Source organism: Rattus norvegicus, chromosome 1 (assembly GCF_036323735.1).
Source record: "Rattus norvegicus strain BN/NHsdMcwi chromosome 1, GRCr8, whole genome shotgun sequence".
Lineage (NCBI taxonomy): Eukaryota > Metazoa > Chordata > Mammalia > Rodentia > Muridae > Rattus > Rattus norvegicus.
In genome coordinates this window covers 212,192,724-212,209,745 of record NC_086019.1, presented here as the reverse complement: position 1 = coordinate 212,209,745, position 17,022 = coordinate 212,192,724, and the positions used below count along the sequence as shown (strand labels likewise).

The 17,022-nt window shown below is 51.2% G+C and overlaps 3 protein-coding genes across 6 annotated transcripts; 2 read left to right on the top strand and 1 right to left on the bottom strand.

Moving 5' to 3' along the window:
• Window positions 1-1,717: 1,717 nt before the first annotated feature.
• On the top strand, window positions 1,718-7,842 carry Ctsw (cathepsin W). 2 transcript variants are annotated; one of them, NM_001024242.1, is made up of 10 exons: window positions 4,454-4,539; window positions 5,070-5,154; window positions 5,862-5,975; window positions 6,307-6,461; window positions 6,559-6,655; window positions 6,733-6,813; window positions 6,895-7,020; window positions 7,190-7,254; window positions 7,329-7,529; window positions 7,608-7,842. In NM_001024242.1, the coding sequence occupies exons 1-10, from the start codon at window positions 4,459-4,461 to the stop codon at window positions 7,716-7,718; spliced, it is 1,116 nt and encodes a 371-aa protein (NP_001019413.1). In that variant the 5' UTR covers window positions 4,454-4,458; the 3' UTR covers window positions 7,719-7,842. The 2 variants fall into 2 exon arrangements, with proteins under 2 accessions (XP_063142916.1, NP_001019413.1); XM_063286846.1 differs by lacking the exons at window positions 7,190-7,254; window positions 7,608-7,842 and having other exon boundaries at window positions 1,718-4,539; window positions 7,329-7,518.
• Window positions 7,843-8,013: 171 nt separating this feature from the next.
• Fibp (FGF1 intracellular binding protein) lies at window positions 8,014-12,530 on the bottom strand. 2 transcript variants are annotated; one of them, XM_006230701.5, is made up of 10 exons: window positions 12,173-12,530; window positions 11,802-12,000; window positions 11,473-11,599; window positions 10,477-10,577; window positions 9,673-9,827; window positions 9,271-9,379; window positions 9,132-9,195; window positions 8,763-8,849; window positions 8,575-8,672; window positions 8,014-8,141 (listed from the first exon to the last, which is right to left on the bottom strand). In XM_006230701.5, the coding sequence occupies exons 1-10, from the start codon at window positions 12,255-12,257 to the stop codon at window positions 8,072-8,074; spliced, it is 1,095 nt and encodes a 364-aa protein (XP_006230763.1). In that variant the 5' UTR covers window positions 12,258-12,530; the 3' UTR covers window positions 8,014-8,071. The 2 variants fall into 2 exon arrangements, with proteins under 2 accessions (XP_006230763.1, NP_758837.2); NM_172334.3 differs by having other exon boundaries at window positions 9,694-9,827; window positions 12,173-12,334.
• Window positions 12,531-15,751: 3,221 nt separating this feature from the next.
• Ccdc85b (coiled-coil domain containing 85B) lies at window positions 15,752-16,767 on the top strand. 2 transcript variants are annotated; one of them, NM_001400780.1, is made up of 2 exons: window positions 15,752-15,974; window positions 16,130-16,767. In NM_001400780.1, exons 1-2 carry the CDS (start codon window positions 15,917-15,919, stop codon window positions 16,327-16,329), a joined length of 258 nt encoding a protein of 85 aa, NP_001387709.1. In that variant the 5' UTR covers window positions 15,752-15,916; the 3' UTR covers window positions 16,330-16,767. The 2 variants fall into 2 exon arrangements, with proteins under 2 accessions (NP_001387709.1, NP_001387708.1); NM_001400779.1 differs by having other exon boundaries at window positions 15,752-16,767.
• Window positions 16,768-17,022: the final 255 nt, after the last annotated feature.

Genomic DNA, 17,022 nt, shown 5'->3' with positions numbered 1-17,022 from the left:
GAATGTCTGTATATGTGTGAAAGTATGTAAGTGTGTGAAAATGTATGAGTGTGCATGAGTGTGAATGTGTGTTGGAATTCTGATGTAGAACAAAGCCCACAGAGGCAAAAAAAAGTATGGGGAGCAGATGAAGTCCTGAGCAAACATGGATCCCATTAATATAGGACCCAACCACTCGGACCTGTGGGAAGGGCAAGGCCTTCTCCAAGTCAGGCTCAGAGAACTGCCAAGGCCTTCCATGAGCACAGATGCTGACAGTGTGTGTATTTTGAAAGCCCAGATGACTGCAGCCTGAGACTGCTTCCCTGCAGAGATCCCCTAAGGAGATTAGCTAACTCTGTTCTTCCAGCTCCTATAATAAATCAGCTGAGTTTCCAGGCTGCTGATGTCTCCCTCAGAACACACGGCCCACCAGATCCCTGGATTTTCTTCATGCCTGTCTGTTCTTTCTCCATTCCCCATTGCCCAATCAAGCCAATCTCAAAGCCTGATTGGGGGAGGGAGGGTGGAGGGAGGGAGGGAGGGAGATGAGAGGAGAGAGAGAGAGAGAGAGAGAGAGAGAGAGAGAGAGAGAGAGAGAGAGAGAGAGAGAAACACAAGGGGAAAAGTGTCCCTGACCTAGTGGCACATGGCTTTAATCCCAGAACCTGAGGCAGGTGGATCTCTGAGTTTGAGACCAGATTGGTCTCCATAGAGAATTCCAGCTACATTGAGAGACACTGTTTCAAATATACATATAATCCTTGGGTTTTTTTTGGGGGGGGGTCTTGGTGTTTGAGATAGGGTTTCTTTACATACCCTGGCTGTCCTGGAACTCTCTCTATAGACCACACTATTCTCCAAATCAGAGATCCAACTGCTTCTGCTTCTTAAGTGCTAGGACTAAAGGTGCGCACCACCACACTGGCTTACATCCATTATTTTCTTAAGAGGTGAGTTGCAGCTGCGCAGTGGGGGCTTACATCGTTTATCTCCGCCTGAAAGAGGCAGAGGCAGGTGGATCTCTGTGAATTTGAGTCCAGCCTGGTCTACATAGTGAGTTCCAGGACAGCTAGAGCTACACAGTGAGACCCTGTCTTGAAAACAAGAAGACAAGAAACAAACAAACAAAAAAACCACAAAGGTGGGCTGGAGAGAAGGCTCAGCGGTTAAGAGCACCCGACTGCTCTTCCAGAGGTCCTGAGTTCAATTCCCAGCAACCACATAGTGGCTCACAACCATCAGTAGAGAGATCCGATGCCCTCTTCTGGTGTGTCTGAAGACAGCTACAGTGTACTTATATATAATAAATGAAAAAACCACGGGGCTGGGGATTTAGCTCAGTGGTAGAGCGCTTACCTAGGAAACACAAGGCCCTGGGTTCGGTCCCCAGCTCCGAAAAAAAGAACCAAAACAAAAAAAAAAACCAAAAAAACCACAAAGGTAAATTGCATAGTAAGCAACTTACATCTCAGTTAATCTGTTGTTGCTGTTTGAAACAGGATCTCATATAGACCAGGCTAGTCTGGAACTTTTTTTTTTTAAAGATCTATTTATTTATTATATATGAGTACACTGTTGCTGTCCTCAGACACACCAGAAGAGGGCATCAGATCTCATTACAGATGGTTGTGAGCCACTATGTGGTTGTTGAGATTTGAACTCAGGGGTTGGGGATTTAGCTCAGCGGTAGAGCGCTTGCCTAGGAAGCGCAAGGCCCTGGGTTCGGTCCCCAGCTCCAAAAAAAAAAAGAAAGAAAAAAAGAGATTTGAACTCAGGACCTCTGGAAGAGCAGTCAGTGCTCTTAGCCACTGAGCCATCTCTCCAGCCAAGTCTGGAACATTTTAAGAAACCAGGCTAGTCTTGAACTTCTGGCCAGCCTCTCCTCTCAGTCTCCTAGGTGCTAGAATTACAGGCGTGAGCCACCATAACCAACTATTAAGATGTTAATGACGTGAAGTAAAACTCCTGATGATCAAGATCTAACCATCCCAGACACTTGCAGGGATACACTGCAATCTTGCCAAGCCAGAGATGGGATTCCATTGCTACTCCCTTCACAGATGGGAAGGCTGAGAGATTGGGAAGCAACCAAATGGGAAGCTTCCCAGGGATGATGCCAATCCAGGGAAGTTAGGTAAAGTCACCAGGGTGGCAGAGGTCAGAGGAGGCTGTCAGGAAGGCAGGGGCAGGATGACTTGAGCTTACTGGTACAAAATTGGAAGTTCCTGCTCAAGTTTGAGTCCTCCACTGTGTTTCTGAGTCCTCTCTGTCTGGATCTTGGTGCTGTAAGTGACAACAGCAGCTCTGAGTGGTGGTGTGGGACTTGAAGAGCCTGGCCAGGTATTCATTCATGGCTCCTTCTTGTTCTTCATGGGAACAAGGTTCAGTCTTAGAATAGCAGGATCTGAGTTCTAACTTTGTTCTCATTATGTTGGTGACACCTGGGACAAATTGTAGAGTGTTCTCTTTCCTCAAAGACAGTGAGGTTCCTGGACTCACAGCCCGGCCCTGACTGGTTGGTGGCTGGGCAGGAGCTATAGGATAAGGGAGGGACCGAGTGATCAGGGGAGTCACCCATTCATTTAAGTGTTTTCTGAGTGGCCACTGCTGATCAGAATGTGCCAGGACCAAGGACACAGTGCTGTCCAAAACACCATCAGAACCTGTCCTTGCAGAGTTCACGTTTGAGGGATGGAAGGAACCAGGAGTAAAGTCCCCAGTCCTTCCTTTTAGCCTTCCACAAGAGAGCACAAATGACATGTCACCTACATTCAGCCCACACAGCACAAGATCAACTTGGGGTACATATTTGGGCTGGGGGAAACTGGGCTAGGCACCTATGGACAGTCTGTCCTCTTTGTCTTAAAGAGAGTAGCATTTTTTAAATAGAGAGGTCCCTTGGCTTACTGTCCCAGGGAGAGATAGGGGTGGAGTTGAATGGAGCATAGCTTCCTAAGACAGCCCCTAATGTAGATGTGAGGTAGAGAGCATGTAAGTGGATGACTCCAGGATTAGACCCCCCCCCTTTGCCCCAAGCATGAACCCTGGAAAGCCAAGTCTTTGCACCTATCTCTGGTCATGGTGGCTGTTTCCCAGGCTGAACGTCAGTGGTGGGGTGGGAGCTTCTTTAGACCCAGGACCCACTTAGAATGGAGACAGGAGTCCACAGATGTCAGGTGCTGCCTATCCCCAGACCACACAGCCTTTGGGCTTGTTTTTTCTTTTTTCATTTTTTTCTTCCAGGGCTGAGAACCTAACCCAGAGCCTTGCGCTTGCTAGGCAAGTGCTCTACCACTGAGCTAAATCCCCAACGCGCCCCCCCCCTTTTTAAAAAAAGATTTATTGATTTAATGTATATGAATACACTGTAGCTGTCTTCAGACACACCAGAAGAGGGCATCAGATCCCATTACAGATGGTTGTGAGCCACCATGTGGTTGCTGGGAATTGAACTCAGGACCTCTGGAAGAGCAGTCAGTGTTCTTAACCGCTGCGCCATCTCTCTAGCCAGGGCTTGTTTTTTCTAGGATACTTTCTCTTGTCTTTGTCCTCATTCGTAGACCATGTTGAGGAGAAGAAATGGGGCAGAAGCTGACTACAAGTTTTCAGTCACCCAAAACATACTGGTGTCTCTAATAGGAGTATTCAGGTCTAAGCAGGAGTGTCAGGAATTCAGTCTTCCCCAACTACCTAAGGAATTTAAGGCTCCATGGGATCCACTTCCTTCTCTCACAAAAGAAGCCCCAAACTGCCTGGTCTAGTAGCACCTGCCTTTAGTCCCGGAACTCAGGCAGAGGCCAGCAAACATCTGTGAATAAAAGCCTGGTCTATCTAGCTGGAGAGTTGGACCAGCCAGGGTTACTTAGTCCCTGTATCAATAACAACAAAGAAACTAAACAGCCTGAACTAATCCTCACCAACCTGCCCCACATCTCCAGATTATCTAGACACAGACAGATCAGACACCTTTGTGGTTGGGAGGGAGATGAATGGACAACGGTGTGTCCAGGGCTCCAGGGGCTATGAACAGTTAATGCTCGAGGTTGGGCTCTTAAGCAGGGAAGGTTTCTTAAAGAAAGAGGCCCTTAAGTTGTTTCACAAATAAAGCAAGAGAGAGTCCCTAAGGAATCCTGACCCGCTCATCACTGACTGGACACCAGGCACCTGTGGCTTGTCCTTGCTAGGTTTTCCGTCATGGCGTTGATACCAATAGCATCTTTGTCCACTGACATTTGTCTTCCTGTCTCCTTAGGGACAGATATGTCTTTATATCCCAGAATGGTCTGGAGTATAGTAGCCAAGAGTTGCTATCGAAAATAAGTGGGTGGGGGTTAGCCAGGCAGGCGGGCAGGCAGGCAGGCAGATGGAAGGCCGACCCTCCTCCCTAAGCCTGGTTTCCCCTCGTGGTTTCTCCAGCTCCGCCCTTTCCAACTTAAGTCTACACAGCTTCCTGCCCCCAGCACTTGTGGCTGCACCATGACACTGACAGCCCACCTCTTCTACTTTCTGGCCCTGTTGTTAGCAGGCCAAGGCCTCAGTGACTCCCTCCTCACCAAGGTAAATGTTTCTAACTTGCTTTCCATGCCCTTCCATGCCTGCTCCATGTCTGGGGTCTTAACTTTATGAACTGGCACATTTTTCATCTTTCTTTTAAATTTTCTTAAGACGGGGTCTCAAAGGACATGGTAGAAGGAGGATCTCTGCGAGCTTGGTCTACATAGTGAGTTTGAGGACAGGGCTATGAAGAGAGACCTTGTCTTTAAAAAAATGACAAAGGTCTCACTTTGTAGCTCAGGTTAGCTTTTAACTGTGAGCCCAGGGTGGCTTCACTGGCTTAAGACTCAGTTGTCCTCCTGCCTCAGCCTCTTGAATGCTGGAATGAGCATTCACCTAGAGGGGTGAGCTGCCCTGTCTAGCTTTATCTTTTCTGTTTCTCAGAGGGCGCAGTTGGTACTGTGTGGATGCTCACGTTTGGAACAGAGAGGAGTGCAGGATGACCTCTTAGCCCTGTCTTTGTACCTTAGAGATAAGATTGGGCACACAATGATTCTTCCCCATGACTCCCCCTACTTTTGGCTCCTTGCCAGGATGCAGGTCCCCGACCACTGGAGCTGAAAGAAGTCTTCAAGCTGTTCCAGATCCAGTTCAACCGAAGTTACTCAAACCCAGCAGGTATCATGGGCACAGATGTTTCCGGTCCGACTCTCTCTGTCCACCTAAGAGATGAACTTATGGTTTCAGATGGGAAATAGACCTGGTCCAGGCGGTTGAGTGGGAAACAGGATGCATAGTGCACTCCTTAGCTTGGTCTATAGCCACTTAGCTGTGACTCCAGGCAGGGCGTGGAGGACCACCATAGTCACATTTTCAATCAGAAGATACCGGTCTCCAAGGTGGCAAACTCAGTCCCAAGCTAACACAAAGGGCATTCTCATTCTCTCTCTCTCTCTCTCTCTCTCTCTCTCTCTCTCTCTCTCTCTCTCTCTCTCTCCCTCTCCCTCTCTCTCTCTCTCTCTCTGTTGGTATGTGTGTGTGCGTGCTATGTCCCATCCCCTCACCCCACCTGCCCATCCTCCAAACCTGTGGTCAGATGTGTGAAGAGGAGACAGAGAAGGTGCAGCCACAGGAGCAGGAAACCAACCTCCAGTCACTTTTTTTCTGAGTTACCGCCTCTAAAGGCCTTGCTCAGCTTCCCCCTAGGGTGGGCCTATTAGTGTCTTGGGGGGAAATTCTAACCTCATGTGGGCTGGATAATCACTTTCTTGCACTGAAGTTGTAGTGACGGAAAGTGATAACAACTACCTGAGTGGGTGTGAGTGGCCAGACAATGGCCACTTCCTGCCCTGGGACTGGCCTGTGACAACTCTTCTTTGGTCTAGAGTACACTCGCCGTCTGGGTATCTTTGCCCACAACCTGGCTCAGGCACAACGGCTACAGGAAGAAGACCTGGGTACAGCTGAGTTTGGACAGACTCCATTCAGTGACCTCACAGGTACCAGAGGCTTCCTAGCCTGTAAGTGGTGGGTAGGGTAACTGGCAAATGGGCAGGGTAAATCTCCCCTTTCAAGGTCAGCGTGGGTGACTGTCCTAAATCCTAGAGCATGAGACATGACTTCTGTGGCCTGTGTCCTGCTTGGCTCTCAGGCCAGCAGCAGGTATAGAGACTGCACAAGCACAAGCTGGACCTCTCTAGGCCTCAGTATCCCACCCGATGCCTTCAAAAGTATCATAGGGACAGGAAGAGCCAAGACAGTGCCAGCCAGAAAGAGAATATGGAAGAGAAAGGTGCCAAACCCATGACTTCTCTGGCGGTCTGTCCCTAGAGGAAGAGTTTGGCCAGTTATACGGGCACCAGAGGGCACCGGAAAGGATCCTCAACATGGCCAAAAAGGTGAAGTCTGAAAGGTGGGGGGAATCTGTGCCCCCTACCTGTGACTGGCGTAAAGTAAAGAACATCATCTCATCGATCAAGAACCAGGTATCTGTCCCCACCCAGTTTGGCCCAATCTACCACAAGGAGTAGGAGGTGAGGTCAAGGTATTGACACTTTACCCTGTCCCACCCTATCCACTCAGGGAAACTGCAGGTGCTGCTGGGCCATAGCAGCAGCAGACAACATCCAGACTCTGTGGCGCATCAAAACACAACAGTTTGTGGACGTCTCTGTGCAGGGTATGACAGGGAGTGGCCATGTGACAGGGAAAGTTGCCTAGGGGCCTGCTCACCTATGTTGTCCCTTTCTGTCCCAGAGCTGCTGGACTGTGACCGCTGTGGAAATGGCTGCAATGGTGGCTTCGTGTGGGACGCATATATAACTGTCCTGAATAACAGTTGAGTACAGGGCCTTGTGGGAGGACAGCAGGGATGGTGAGTGTTCAGTACCCCAGGCTCCTTCCTGGTCTTGTCTTCAGGTGGCCTGGCCAGCGAAGAGGATTACCCATTCCAGGGGCACCAGAAGCCCCACAGGTGTCTGGCGGACAAGTATAGGAAGGTGGCCTGGATCCAGGACTTCACCATGTTGTCCAGTAATGAGCAGGGTATGGCCAGGGTAGACAGGGAGGCTGGGGGCAGAGAAACAGGAAGGAGGCAGACAGCCTGGCTACGGGAGACCCAATTAAACTCCATTCCCCTGTGAGAAGAGCAGCAACCGCAGGGCAGGCAGGGCTTGATGGCACCCTCAAGTCTCTAGTAATTACCTCTTTCCAGTAATTGCCGGCTACCTGGCTATCCATGGCCCTATCACGGTGACCATCAACATGAAGCTACTGCAGGTGGGTGGATCGGGAAAGAGTGAGGGGCGTATAGAGATGCTCTAGACTCAGCTCTTCTGTCCCCACCCCCGCAGTATTACCAGAAGGGTGTGATCAAGGCTACACCCAGTACCTGTGACCCACACCTTGTGAACCATTCTGTCTTGCTGGTGGGTTTTGGCAAGGAGAAAGGGGGCATGCAGACAGGGACACTCTTGTCCCATTCTCGCAAACCTCGCCGCTCCACCCCCTACTGGATCCTGAAGAACTCCTGGGGAGCTGAGTGGGGCGAGAAGGTGAGTGGAGTGAAACGGAAAGGGGACAGACTACGATGTCTTCTTTATCTTCTGGCCCTGATACCCGCGACTTCCTAGGGTTACTTCAGGCTCTACCGTGGGAACAACACCTGTGGAATCGCCAAGTACCCGATCACAGCTCGAGTGGACCGACCAGTTAAGAAAGCCCCAGTCTCTTGTCCACCTTGAGGCCAGCAGCCACTCTTCAGCCTCTCCTACATGGCCACTGCCCTCCTTGTCAGCCCCGCCCTGAGCTTCTGCCTGACTTTCCCATCCTGTCTGTATGGCTTCATAAACCGAGACATGCTCCATGGCTTCTGAGTGGATCCAGCTGGGGTGTGGAGAGGGGAGGTGGGGGTGGGTCTGTGCCATGGTCCGGTCCCTGAGGTGCTAGTACACACATCCTTACGAGTGAGGGCACCTGAGCACACGTGTGCACTGTGGAAGTCCCTAAGAGCTCTCAAACCTGGAACAAGGACCAGTCTGCAAACTTATGGCAACTTTATTCTCGGGGTATGTCGGAGGGAGGAAGGAAAGGGGCTTTAATCATGATAAAGGCGCAGAAGGCAGCCACGGAGGGTGCCCATGTAGCGGTCCCAGAGGGCCTGGTGCCTGCAACAAAGATGACAAGAGTGATAGCTGATGTCCACTGCTGCCATGCCCAATACACCGCTATGAGTGCTCTCGCTAGGCTCCTCCTTTTTTGAGACAGAGACTCACTCTGTAGCCCAGGCTGGCCTGGGAAACACTCCGCATGCCCCAGCTTCCAAAGCGCTAGGATTATAAACCTGAGCCATTATGCCCAGCTTCCTTCTCTCTGTGCTCCACCCCTGCTGAGGACTGGTCTGAGGACTGTTTAGTCTGCATCAAGTCTTAGCAGTCTTCTGGCTGTATCCTCAGTTTACATTTACAAAAGCTAAAGCACAGAGTAACTTGCCCAAGGCCACAACAACGAGGCGGGACTTCTACCTACAGGGTGGTTCAACAGGGAACCCTGAGTCTATGGGAGGATAGGGAAGCTGGCCGCAGGCCTGGCACCTCTCACCGGAAGCCATCCAAGGAGTGGACAGACGCTGAATACTGGTTGAGGAAGAGCCTCACGTCACTCAGTGGCCAGTGGTCAGAGCGGCAGGGTTCCACAAACTGTGGGGCCAAGGGGACAAGTAGCATAACCAGTACTGCTCAGACACAGGAAAGGCTGGGGACCATGAGGTGTGGGACAGGACTGCTCACCTTCTCCACAAGGTCCACAAACAGGTCTCTGACATCCTTATTGTGGGTCAGCTTGGCAGCCACGTTCACCAGCCCCCGGGACAGATTCTGTGGGCAAGGATCTCAGGAGTTCTGTCTTCTGCTCCAGGAGTTGGAGGCTGAGCACTGAGGCTGAGGGAGGGCCAGGCCCCTCCCCAAATATATCTACCTCCCTCAAAAAATCAAGTCCCTTTTGTTATGATTGGGACCCCCTCACAGGCAGACAGAGAAGGAACAGCAGTGCCACCTGCTGGTCAACTTCAAGCATGAGCAGAGTCGCCTGGCAGGGGGTAGAGCACAGAAGGAAGCTCCTGACACTTTAGGGGGAAGGGTCTGCACAGGGTGACAGACCTTGAAGTTGGTTTCCATCTCAGAGAAGACACCCAGCTTCCCCCGGAGGGCAGTACACACCAGGCTGTAGGAAGATATGGTCATGCCTATCACCATCTAAGACAATTTTATACCCTGTCTCATGGGCCCCCATAGTTACCTCTTGTGCAAGTCTAGAAGGTCCTTGTCAGCTACTAGAACCTTGAGCTCCTTCAAGTCTTGGAGAAACTCCTTATCTAAGTCCACATCCATGTCATCCATCTGAGAGTCTGCGAAGGCCACGAAAGAAGTTGTGAGTGGATGAGAGAACATCTTATGAGGTACTGAACCTTCTTCACCGCTACCTCACTGGAATTCTCAGAGACGGAAGGTGGAATGTCACGCCCCAGGCCACACAGTAGTAGTGAGCCCTTGGCCTGCAGACAAGTGTGTGTGGAGCAAGGGAACTATATGTAGCAAGGGGCTGAGGGCTGAGGAGGAAGGGTGCTGGGTACTGTAGAAGCTATATATATACATCAGGACGAACTGACAGCAGTCCCCAGAGGGTAGGGAGTCCAGGCACCTGGGTCGGTGGGGGCCTCACCGACGGCTCCAAGGGTCCAGTTCTGGATCATAAGCTCAGCACAGAAGGCAAAGTCGCCAAAGCTCAGATACTGCAGCTTTTTCTTGCCTGTTTCAAACCGGTTGTTGGCAAAGAAGACGATGGCTGCATAGTCTCTGCAGACAGGGACAGTGGCTGTCTTAGGACAACAGGGTCTGATTGGTGAGCTTACTTAGGAACCATTCTTTGTTTGTTTTTAAATTCATTTATTTATTATATACGAGTACACTGAAGCTGTCTTCAGACACCAGAAGAGGGCATCAGATCCCATGGTGGTTGTGAGCTACCATGTGGTTGCTGGGATTTGAATTCAGGACCTCTAAGAAGAGCAGTCTTAACCACTGAGCCATCTCTCCAGTGCCCCAGGAACCATTCTTGAAGAAATTCTTTATTGTTTTAAATCCCTCTTAGCAGGTAGCTCCCACCTGCAACCTTCACTAAGTGTTTTAGTTCTTGTCTGTTTCTGCTCTAACTCACCAAGTGACCAACCATAGACCATTTCCTTACCAACCTCCCATCTCTGCAAAGGGAAGATCCAGCCAGTCTTCCTAAGGAACAGAATGGCAGGCCACACTGCGTCACTGAGCACTTCTTCAGTGCCTTACAAATGCCTTCACCTCGGCAATCTGATGCAGTTTACAGATTACCAATAGAATAGTCATTCCTCCAGAACAGTCAGAGGTAAAAGGGTGAGGATAGGGAAGGTGGACCAGGCTAACGGCCGAAGGAAGCTTCATGTAGGAAGGGAGGTGGCTGGCCCCTCACCTGGCTAATCGGTCAGAGAGGAGAAAGTGTTGCTGGATGTTATCCACCAGGGAGCCCCGCATTTCTTCCACCACCTTGAAGACTCGCTTGAAGTTGTCAAACTGTAAGGCAATTAAAGAAGACTGGTCAAAAGATGTTCATGCATGAGATGCTAGAGGACCTCTCTCCTGTCCACCTATCCGGTTAGCACTAACACTTCAATTAATGACTAGGTTTTTGTTTGTTTGTTTTGAGACAGTGTTTCTCTGTGTAGCTTTGGCTGTCCTAGAACTCACTCTGTAGACCAGGCTGACCTCAAACTCAGAGATCTGTCTACCTCCTGAGTACCGGGATTAAAGGCGTACGCCGCCACCACACACTGCACAACTAGGTATTAAGGAGTGCCATCATTTGACTACTATTTGCCAGCTTTTGGCATTTCCCTTAAAAGAACACTTATTTGCTCCTGTCCTTAAGTTCAATTTAGCATCATGATCTCTGGCTCTTCAAGAGCCTGAATTAGAATGGACTCTCCTGAGCAACCTGAAATGAACTAAGTTGCATACACGGGAGAACTCAAGAGAGACACAAAGGCACCCAGGACCGTCTGAGCCAACTTACACCCTGGTACTTCTCCTGTGAAGTCAAAGCTCATGGATAAGGTAGTCTCTAGTTCCCTTGTAGATCTCATGGGGTAGACATGGCCAAGAACAGCATCTTCTAGGCAGGAGTACCATGAACAAAAACAAACCTGGGGCTCAAGAGATGTAAGCCCAGAGAGGCCTACAGGGATCCAACCCGAGTCTGAAGGTCAAGGGCAGTGGGAATCAATGAAAATAAGCAAAGGAAAGCCACCGGTCAGATCGAGCCTATAAAAGGTCACTCTGGCCAGATGGAGGGAGAAAGGGTTCGTGTGAAGAAGCTGGCTCCACAATCCTAGGCTGGAATGGAGCTGGGGTGGAAGCAGAAGGATCAAGGGCTGGGCTACATGGGTAGTGGCGTATGTGTGGAACCCACCTGCCTCCGGCAGCTCTTGAGAGTAATTCCGGTTTTGGTGCTGATGTCATCAAGGTCTTTCTTGGTACCCTTGGACAGCTTCTTGCCCAAGACCTCCCGAACAAAGGCCTCGTCAAAGGTGTAGTACCTTGTGGAGGCAGGCACAGGGCATTATTGGTGATCCATTAATGAAGGAGAAGGGAGTTTGGAATTGGTTTCTTTTGTTCTCGACTTTTTAATTTCCTGAGTACGTCCCAATCCCTCCCTGAGCCTCAGTTTCAGCCTACAAAATGGGTATAAGTCAAATTGATTGACATCCCAGCCACCCTCCCCTCCTCCATGGTGAGCACCTCTCGATGAGGAGTGCCTGTCGGGAGGGAGGAATCTGGAAGATGAGCTGGTGCAGCAGCTTCGGCGGCGCGTGAAGCAGACGCTCAAGCATGTGAAAGGTGCGGTAGTGGTCCATGGTGTCGCTCTGCAGTACTCCTGTGGTGGCTCCCGTCTGCTCCAGGATTCCGGAGCGTACTCGCAGAGCCACTGCATCGTTCACTGAGGAGCAGGTGCTACCATAAGACCCCAGAGGCCCTCCAGGGCTTCCACCTCCAATCCTCACACTTCCCTGACTCCCCGCAGTCTGTCCACTTCCCTAAACCAAGCCTAAGTCCTAGCCACGCCCCCTCTCACCCAAAACAACAGCTTCCCGGGAGGACGCTACACAGACCTGAGTAACCATCCAGCCAGAGGCGATACACGTCTTCATCTATAAGGGTCGTGTTGCCCACGAAAATGTCTAGTTCGCTAGTCATGACGATGCCCGGGCCGGGTTCGCCCGAAGCTGGAGCTTGCACGGCCGGGGGCCGGGCTAGTAGCCGCAGAGCCACTTCCGGGAGTTCGGAGATTTTGCTCCGGGCACCGGGAGCCAATGAAGGACCACTTCCGGGACGGAGCTGGTGAGAAACTGCTCCGCTCTTTACTGAGCACTGTGAGCCGTTTTTTCGGAAGACCTTGGGATAGCCATTTCCCAGTCTCCCGCCTTGCAGATTCTCCCACTACCTCCTTCTGTCTCTCCATCTTCTCAGTTCTCTCAGAGCCTCCCAATTTTGACCCGTATCCTAACCTAAATTAGAATGTTTCCGGGGCTCTATCCTAAATCGCTAGGTGTGTGTGTCCCTACTTCCATAGTCCATCAGACAGACAAATGAGCATTTTTCTTGTTCCCAGCACGTATTTTATTTTTATTATTTTGAATTATGTGTATTTGGGGAGAGGGTGTGTGAGTGTAAATGCCCTTCGAGACCAGAGGAGGAGTCCCTGGAGTTAGATTTACAGGCAAATATGAGTTGCCCACATGGTTGTGGGGAACAGAACTTAATTCCTGTACAAGAGCAGTTCCTTGCTCCTAACCACTTAGATTTCTCTCCAGCCCCAGTTTTTCAACACGTACTACACCCACATACAAGCTAGTGACTTCTCTTAAAGTCTTTCCGAGCTCTGCCTGGATGGGGCATCTGTAAGGGCACTTATCTCCTAAGGCTTTCCACTGTCTCTGTCTTCTCGTAAGGCATTAAAAGCTTACGCAGGAGCCACCAAGCGTGAGTTCGGTCTCCAGCACCCATATTGTGTAAGGAAAGGACTATCTCCGTTTTTCGTTTTGTTTGTTTAGGTCTTACTTTGTAGTCCAGGCTAGTCTAAATTGGCAGCAGTCTCCCAACTTCAACATCCCAAGCACTGAGATCACAGGATAGGAACCTCCTATGTACCCAGCTCTTACCATCTGACCTCTGCATAGGTCTGCTGTATTCCTGCATACACTGTAACTTACTGTTTATAATTACCAAAACATAAACCCCGAATAACTGTTAATCCCAGCACCCGGGAGACAGGCAGATATCTGAATTTGAAGTTAGCCTGGTCTACAGAGTAAGTTTCAGGACAGCCAGGGCTACACAGAGAAACCCTGTCTCAAAAAACTGAAAAGAGGGGTTGGGGATTTAGCTCAGTGGTAGAGCGCTTGCCTAGCAAGCACAAGGCCCTGGGTTCGGTCCTCAGCTCAAAAAAAAAAAGTTCTACAGAAGCCAGTTTATCTCAGTGCACTGAAAAGACAGGAGGAAATCCTGACTGTCATGGTTAGTAAGGTAAGGTCTCCCGCTCCACCTCTGATCCCTAGGCGGAGCACATTTTAGGGTTCCTAGAGAGATCCCTCTCGCTCCTGTCCGTTTTCCTGTAACCTTATCTCAGTGGCAGCCCCAGCAGCCATCCAGTTCTGGAAACCTGGGCTGTCTCCAAGTTGCTCTTGTGAGGCGTTCAGAGCTGTGGATGTGCTTGCTGCTTCGAGCCGCTCTGTGTCTTACTCCCCGCCCACTGACTCAGAGCCAGCCTCGTCCTTCTGTGCACAGCTCTTTGTTCACTGACACAGTGTTATTAATCTAGAGAACACCCTGCCACCAAAGTCCACCCCACACAGCACATTTGGAGACGTGGGGGTGGGGGTTGGAATCGGGGATGAAGTCTCCTACAGCTCAGGTCTTAAATTTGCTGTGGGAGGATGACCTTGAATTCCTGAAGCTCCTGCTCCCCCTACCAAGTGCTGGGATTACTGGCTTATGCCCACACAACTGGCTTCTGAAAAGACTTTTTAAAATGTATATTTTCTTGGGTGTGGTGGTTCTGCATTCCTACACAGAAGCCAGAGAATCTCCATGAATTGGAGGCCACCCTGGTCTACTTTCGGGCTCTCCAGGATATATATGTGTGTGTGTGTGTGTGTGTGTGTGTGTGTGTGTGTGTGTGTGTGTGTGTGTGTGAATGTATCCTGCTCACACAAAACATTTTGAAATGTTATTTCCCTGTTTAAAATTCTTTTTTAAAAAAAGATTTATTTATTAGATATGAGTACACTGTAGCTGTCTCCATTCACACCAAAAGAGGGCATCAGATCTCATTACAGATGGTTGTGAGCCACCATGTGGTTGCTCGGATTTGAACTCAGGACCTCTGGAAGAGCAGTCAGTGCTATTAACCACTAAGCCATCTCTCCAGTAAGTTTAAACTTCTTACTGGCCTTTGGAAACCCTCTATTCTAGCATTGCAGGTCCTTAAGAACCCAACATCTATCCACCATTGAAGCATACCTCCCTTTTTCGCTTTGTTTGTTGAGACAAGGTCTTACTTCTAGGCTAGTGTAAACTCACAGCAGTCTTCCAACATCAACCTCCCAAGCACTGGGATTGCAGGAGAGGTGGCACCAATATACCCAGCTCTTCAAAGCCTCCTCCTCTAACCACTCTCTACATACCCACACTTACCAAACTCAGAAGTAGCCTTTCACTTAACCCTAAAGGAGCTGACTCCCCAGGGCATCAGTGACTTTTCCTACACTGCTTGCTTTCTCTTACACACTTTTTCCTCTCTTGGCAGTCTTTTGTTTTTTGATGACAGGGTCTCTCTACATAGCCCTATCTATCCTGAAACTCTCTGCTGGCATCTTATGTATTTTTAAGGGCCCCTCAGATATTTGGAAAAATACTTTGGGGGATCTCAGGGACTACTTCTGTATCACATCCTTCTTTTATGGTCTAAGAATGAATCGGGGCCTTCCACGTGCTAGGTAAGTGCTTTATCATTGAGCCATATGCTCGGTGTGAGCTTTCGTGCCCTCTCTCACTCTTCCCCCAAAAGATTCTCTCATTCTCTCTTTCTCTCATTCTCCCCCCCCCCAAAAAAGGACAAGGTTTCTGTGTAGCCTTGGCTTCTTCTGTCAGATTTTGACCTTTTTGGTCAAGTACAGGATTCTCGTTAAGTTTATTTATGAACGGACCTTTCACACAACAAAGGTTTATTAAACAATCAAATCCTTTGGATGGCTCATCCTGCGGACAGGAAACGGTCTCTGGGAGGGAGGGTTGGTTGAGAATGAGCCAGGACCTTTGACTCTAGATTTGGAGTAGCTGGGAGTGATGCTTCAGAGTTCCAGCAAAGGGGAAAAAAGCCCAGTAAGACATCTGTTTAGCTTCTGTTGAGGGGTGGGCAGGAGTCAAAGGCAGACACCTGAATATCAGTTCTCAAAAAGTGCTTGAGGAGGTTTTGGAACATGGAGTCCTGCAACGCCTTCAAGTCCAGCTGAGATGACCATAGAAGGAAAGGAGAGAGAAGGTCCCTGCTGTTTGAGGGTCGTGACATCCAGGTCCGGAGTGGGCGAGAAAAAAAAAAGCTCCAGGCTTAGGCTCCGCCCCTTCCCAGGAGGCTTTCTGGATTGGCTCTTCTTCGGCAACATCACGAGGCCCCGCCCCGGCGCGCGCCCTGCCTCGTGCCCACCCCAAAGTAGCCGCTGCAGCCTACGCTGCCTCGTTCACTGCCTACGGTCCTCGGAGCCAGACCCGGGCCGGAGCCTGAGCGGCAACCGGCCCGAGGAGGGGCTTCAGAGCCGCGGCCGTGGGCGGGCGATGCTGCAGCTGCCTGATCAACTATGGAGGCCGAGGCAGGCGGCCTGGAGGAGCTGACGGACGAGGAGATGGCGGCGCTGGGTAAGGAGGAGCTGGTGCGGCGCCTACGGCGGGAGGAGGCGGCGCGCCTGGCAGCGCTGGTGCAGCGCGGCCGCCTGATGCAGGAGGTGAATCGGCAGCTGCAGGGTCACCTGGGTGAGATCCGTGAGCTCAAACAGCTCAACCGGCGTCTGCAGGCGGAGAACCGGGAGCTGCGCGACCTCTGCTGCTTCCTGGACTCAGAGCGCCAACGAGGACGGCGTGCGGCGCGCCAGTGGCAGCTCTTTGGGACCCAAGCATCCCGGGCGGTGCGCGAGGACCTGGGTGGTTGTTGGCAGAAGCTAGCCGAGCTGGAAGGCCGCCAGGAGGAGCTGCTGCGGGAAAATCTGGCCCTTAAGGAGCTTTGCCTAGCACTGGGCGAAGAGTGGGGCCCCCGTGGTGGCCCCGGCGGCGCAGTGGGCTCAGGTGCTGGGCCCACACCCGAGCTCGCCCTGCCACCGTGCGGGCCCCGCGACCTAGGCGATGGAAGTTCCAGCACTGGCAGTGTGGGCAGCCCGGATCAGTTGCCCCTAGCCTGCTCTCCTGATGACTGAGGGCGCCGCATTTTCCACGCCAATGCCTGCCTGGATTGCTCTCTGAGCGCGGGGAATGCCGTGGACCTCCAGACCTGGTCGCAGCTTCGGCTGAGCACCAGGGCGCTGGCATGGACTGAAAAAGCCCTGGCACTGAGGAGGGCCCCTCGCTCTTGCTGGCAGAGCAGCAGGGGAATGGAGACTGAAGTGGAGGGACTTGCTGGGTGGTTGGGTGGGGACTAATAAACTGGGAAGGAAGCAGAGCCTGAAGCCTGCCAGCTTGTGTCTGGAACTCGCCGGGGTTGGGAAGAGGGCGGAAACCCAGAGATGCGGTGCAGTTCCCATCGGCGGTGCTGCAGAGCTAGGGCTGACTCCCCATCACCTGGATTTGGGGTGGGATTTGAGACTGTGGTAGATCACTAACTCCCCCGATGGGCGCCAAGACAGGCCGAAATCCGGCCACTGAAGTGGCTCCAGCTCCCTTCCAGGCTCCTTCCTGTCCAAAACAATGGGACAGG

Coding starts and splice junctions, on each gene's coding strand:
- Ccdc85b (NM_001400779.1), top strand. CDS start 15,917: ATGGAGGCCGAGGCAGGCGGCCTGGAGGAGCTGACGGACGAGGAGATG.
- Fibp (XM_006230701.5), bottom strand. CDS start 12,257: ATGACTAGCGAACTAGACATTTTCGTGGGCAACACGACCCTTATAGAT. Junction 12,001..12,172: donor CTGGCTGGATGGTTACTCAG/GTCTGTGTAGCG, acceptor CCTGCTCCTCAG/TGAACGATGCAGTGGCTCTG. Junction 8,850..9,131: donor AGATGGAAACCAACTTCAAG/GTCTGTCACCCT, acceptor CCTTGCCCACAG/AATCTGTCCCGGGGGCTGGT.
- Ctsw (NM_001024242.1), top strand. CDS start 4,459: ATGACACTGACAGCCCACCTCTTCTACTTTCTGGCCCTGTTGTTAGCA. Junction 5,976..6,306: donor TCCATTCAGTGACCTCACAG/GTACCAGAGGCT, acceptor GTCTGTCCCTAG/AGGAAGAGTTTGGCCAGTTA. Junction 6,814..6,894: donor TATAACTGTCCTGAATAACA/GTTGAGTACAGG, acceptor TCTTGTCTTCAG/GTGGCCTGGCCAGCGAAGAG.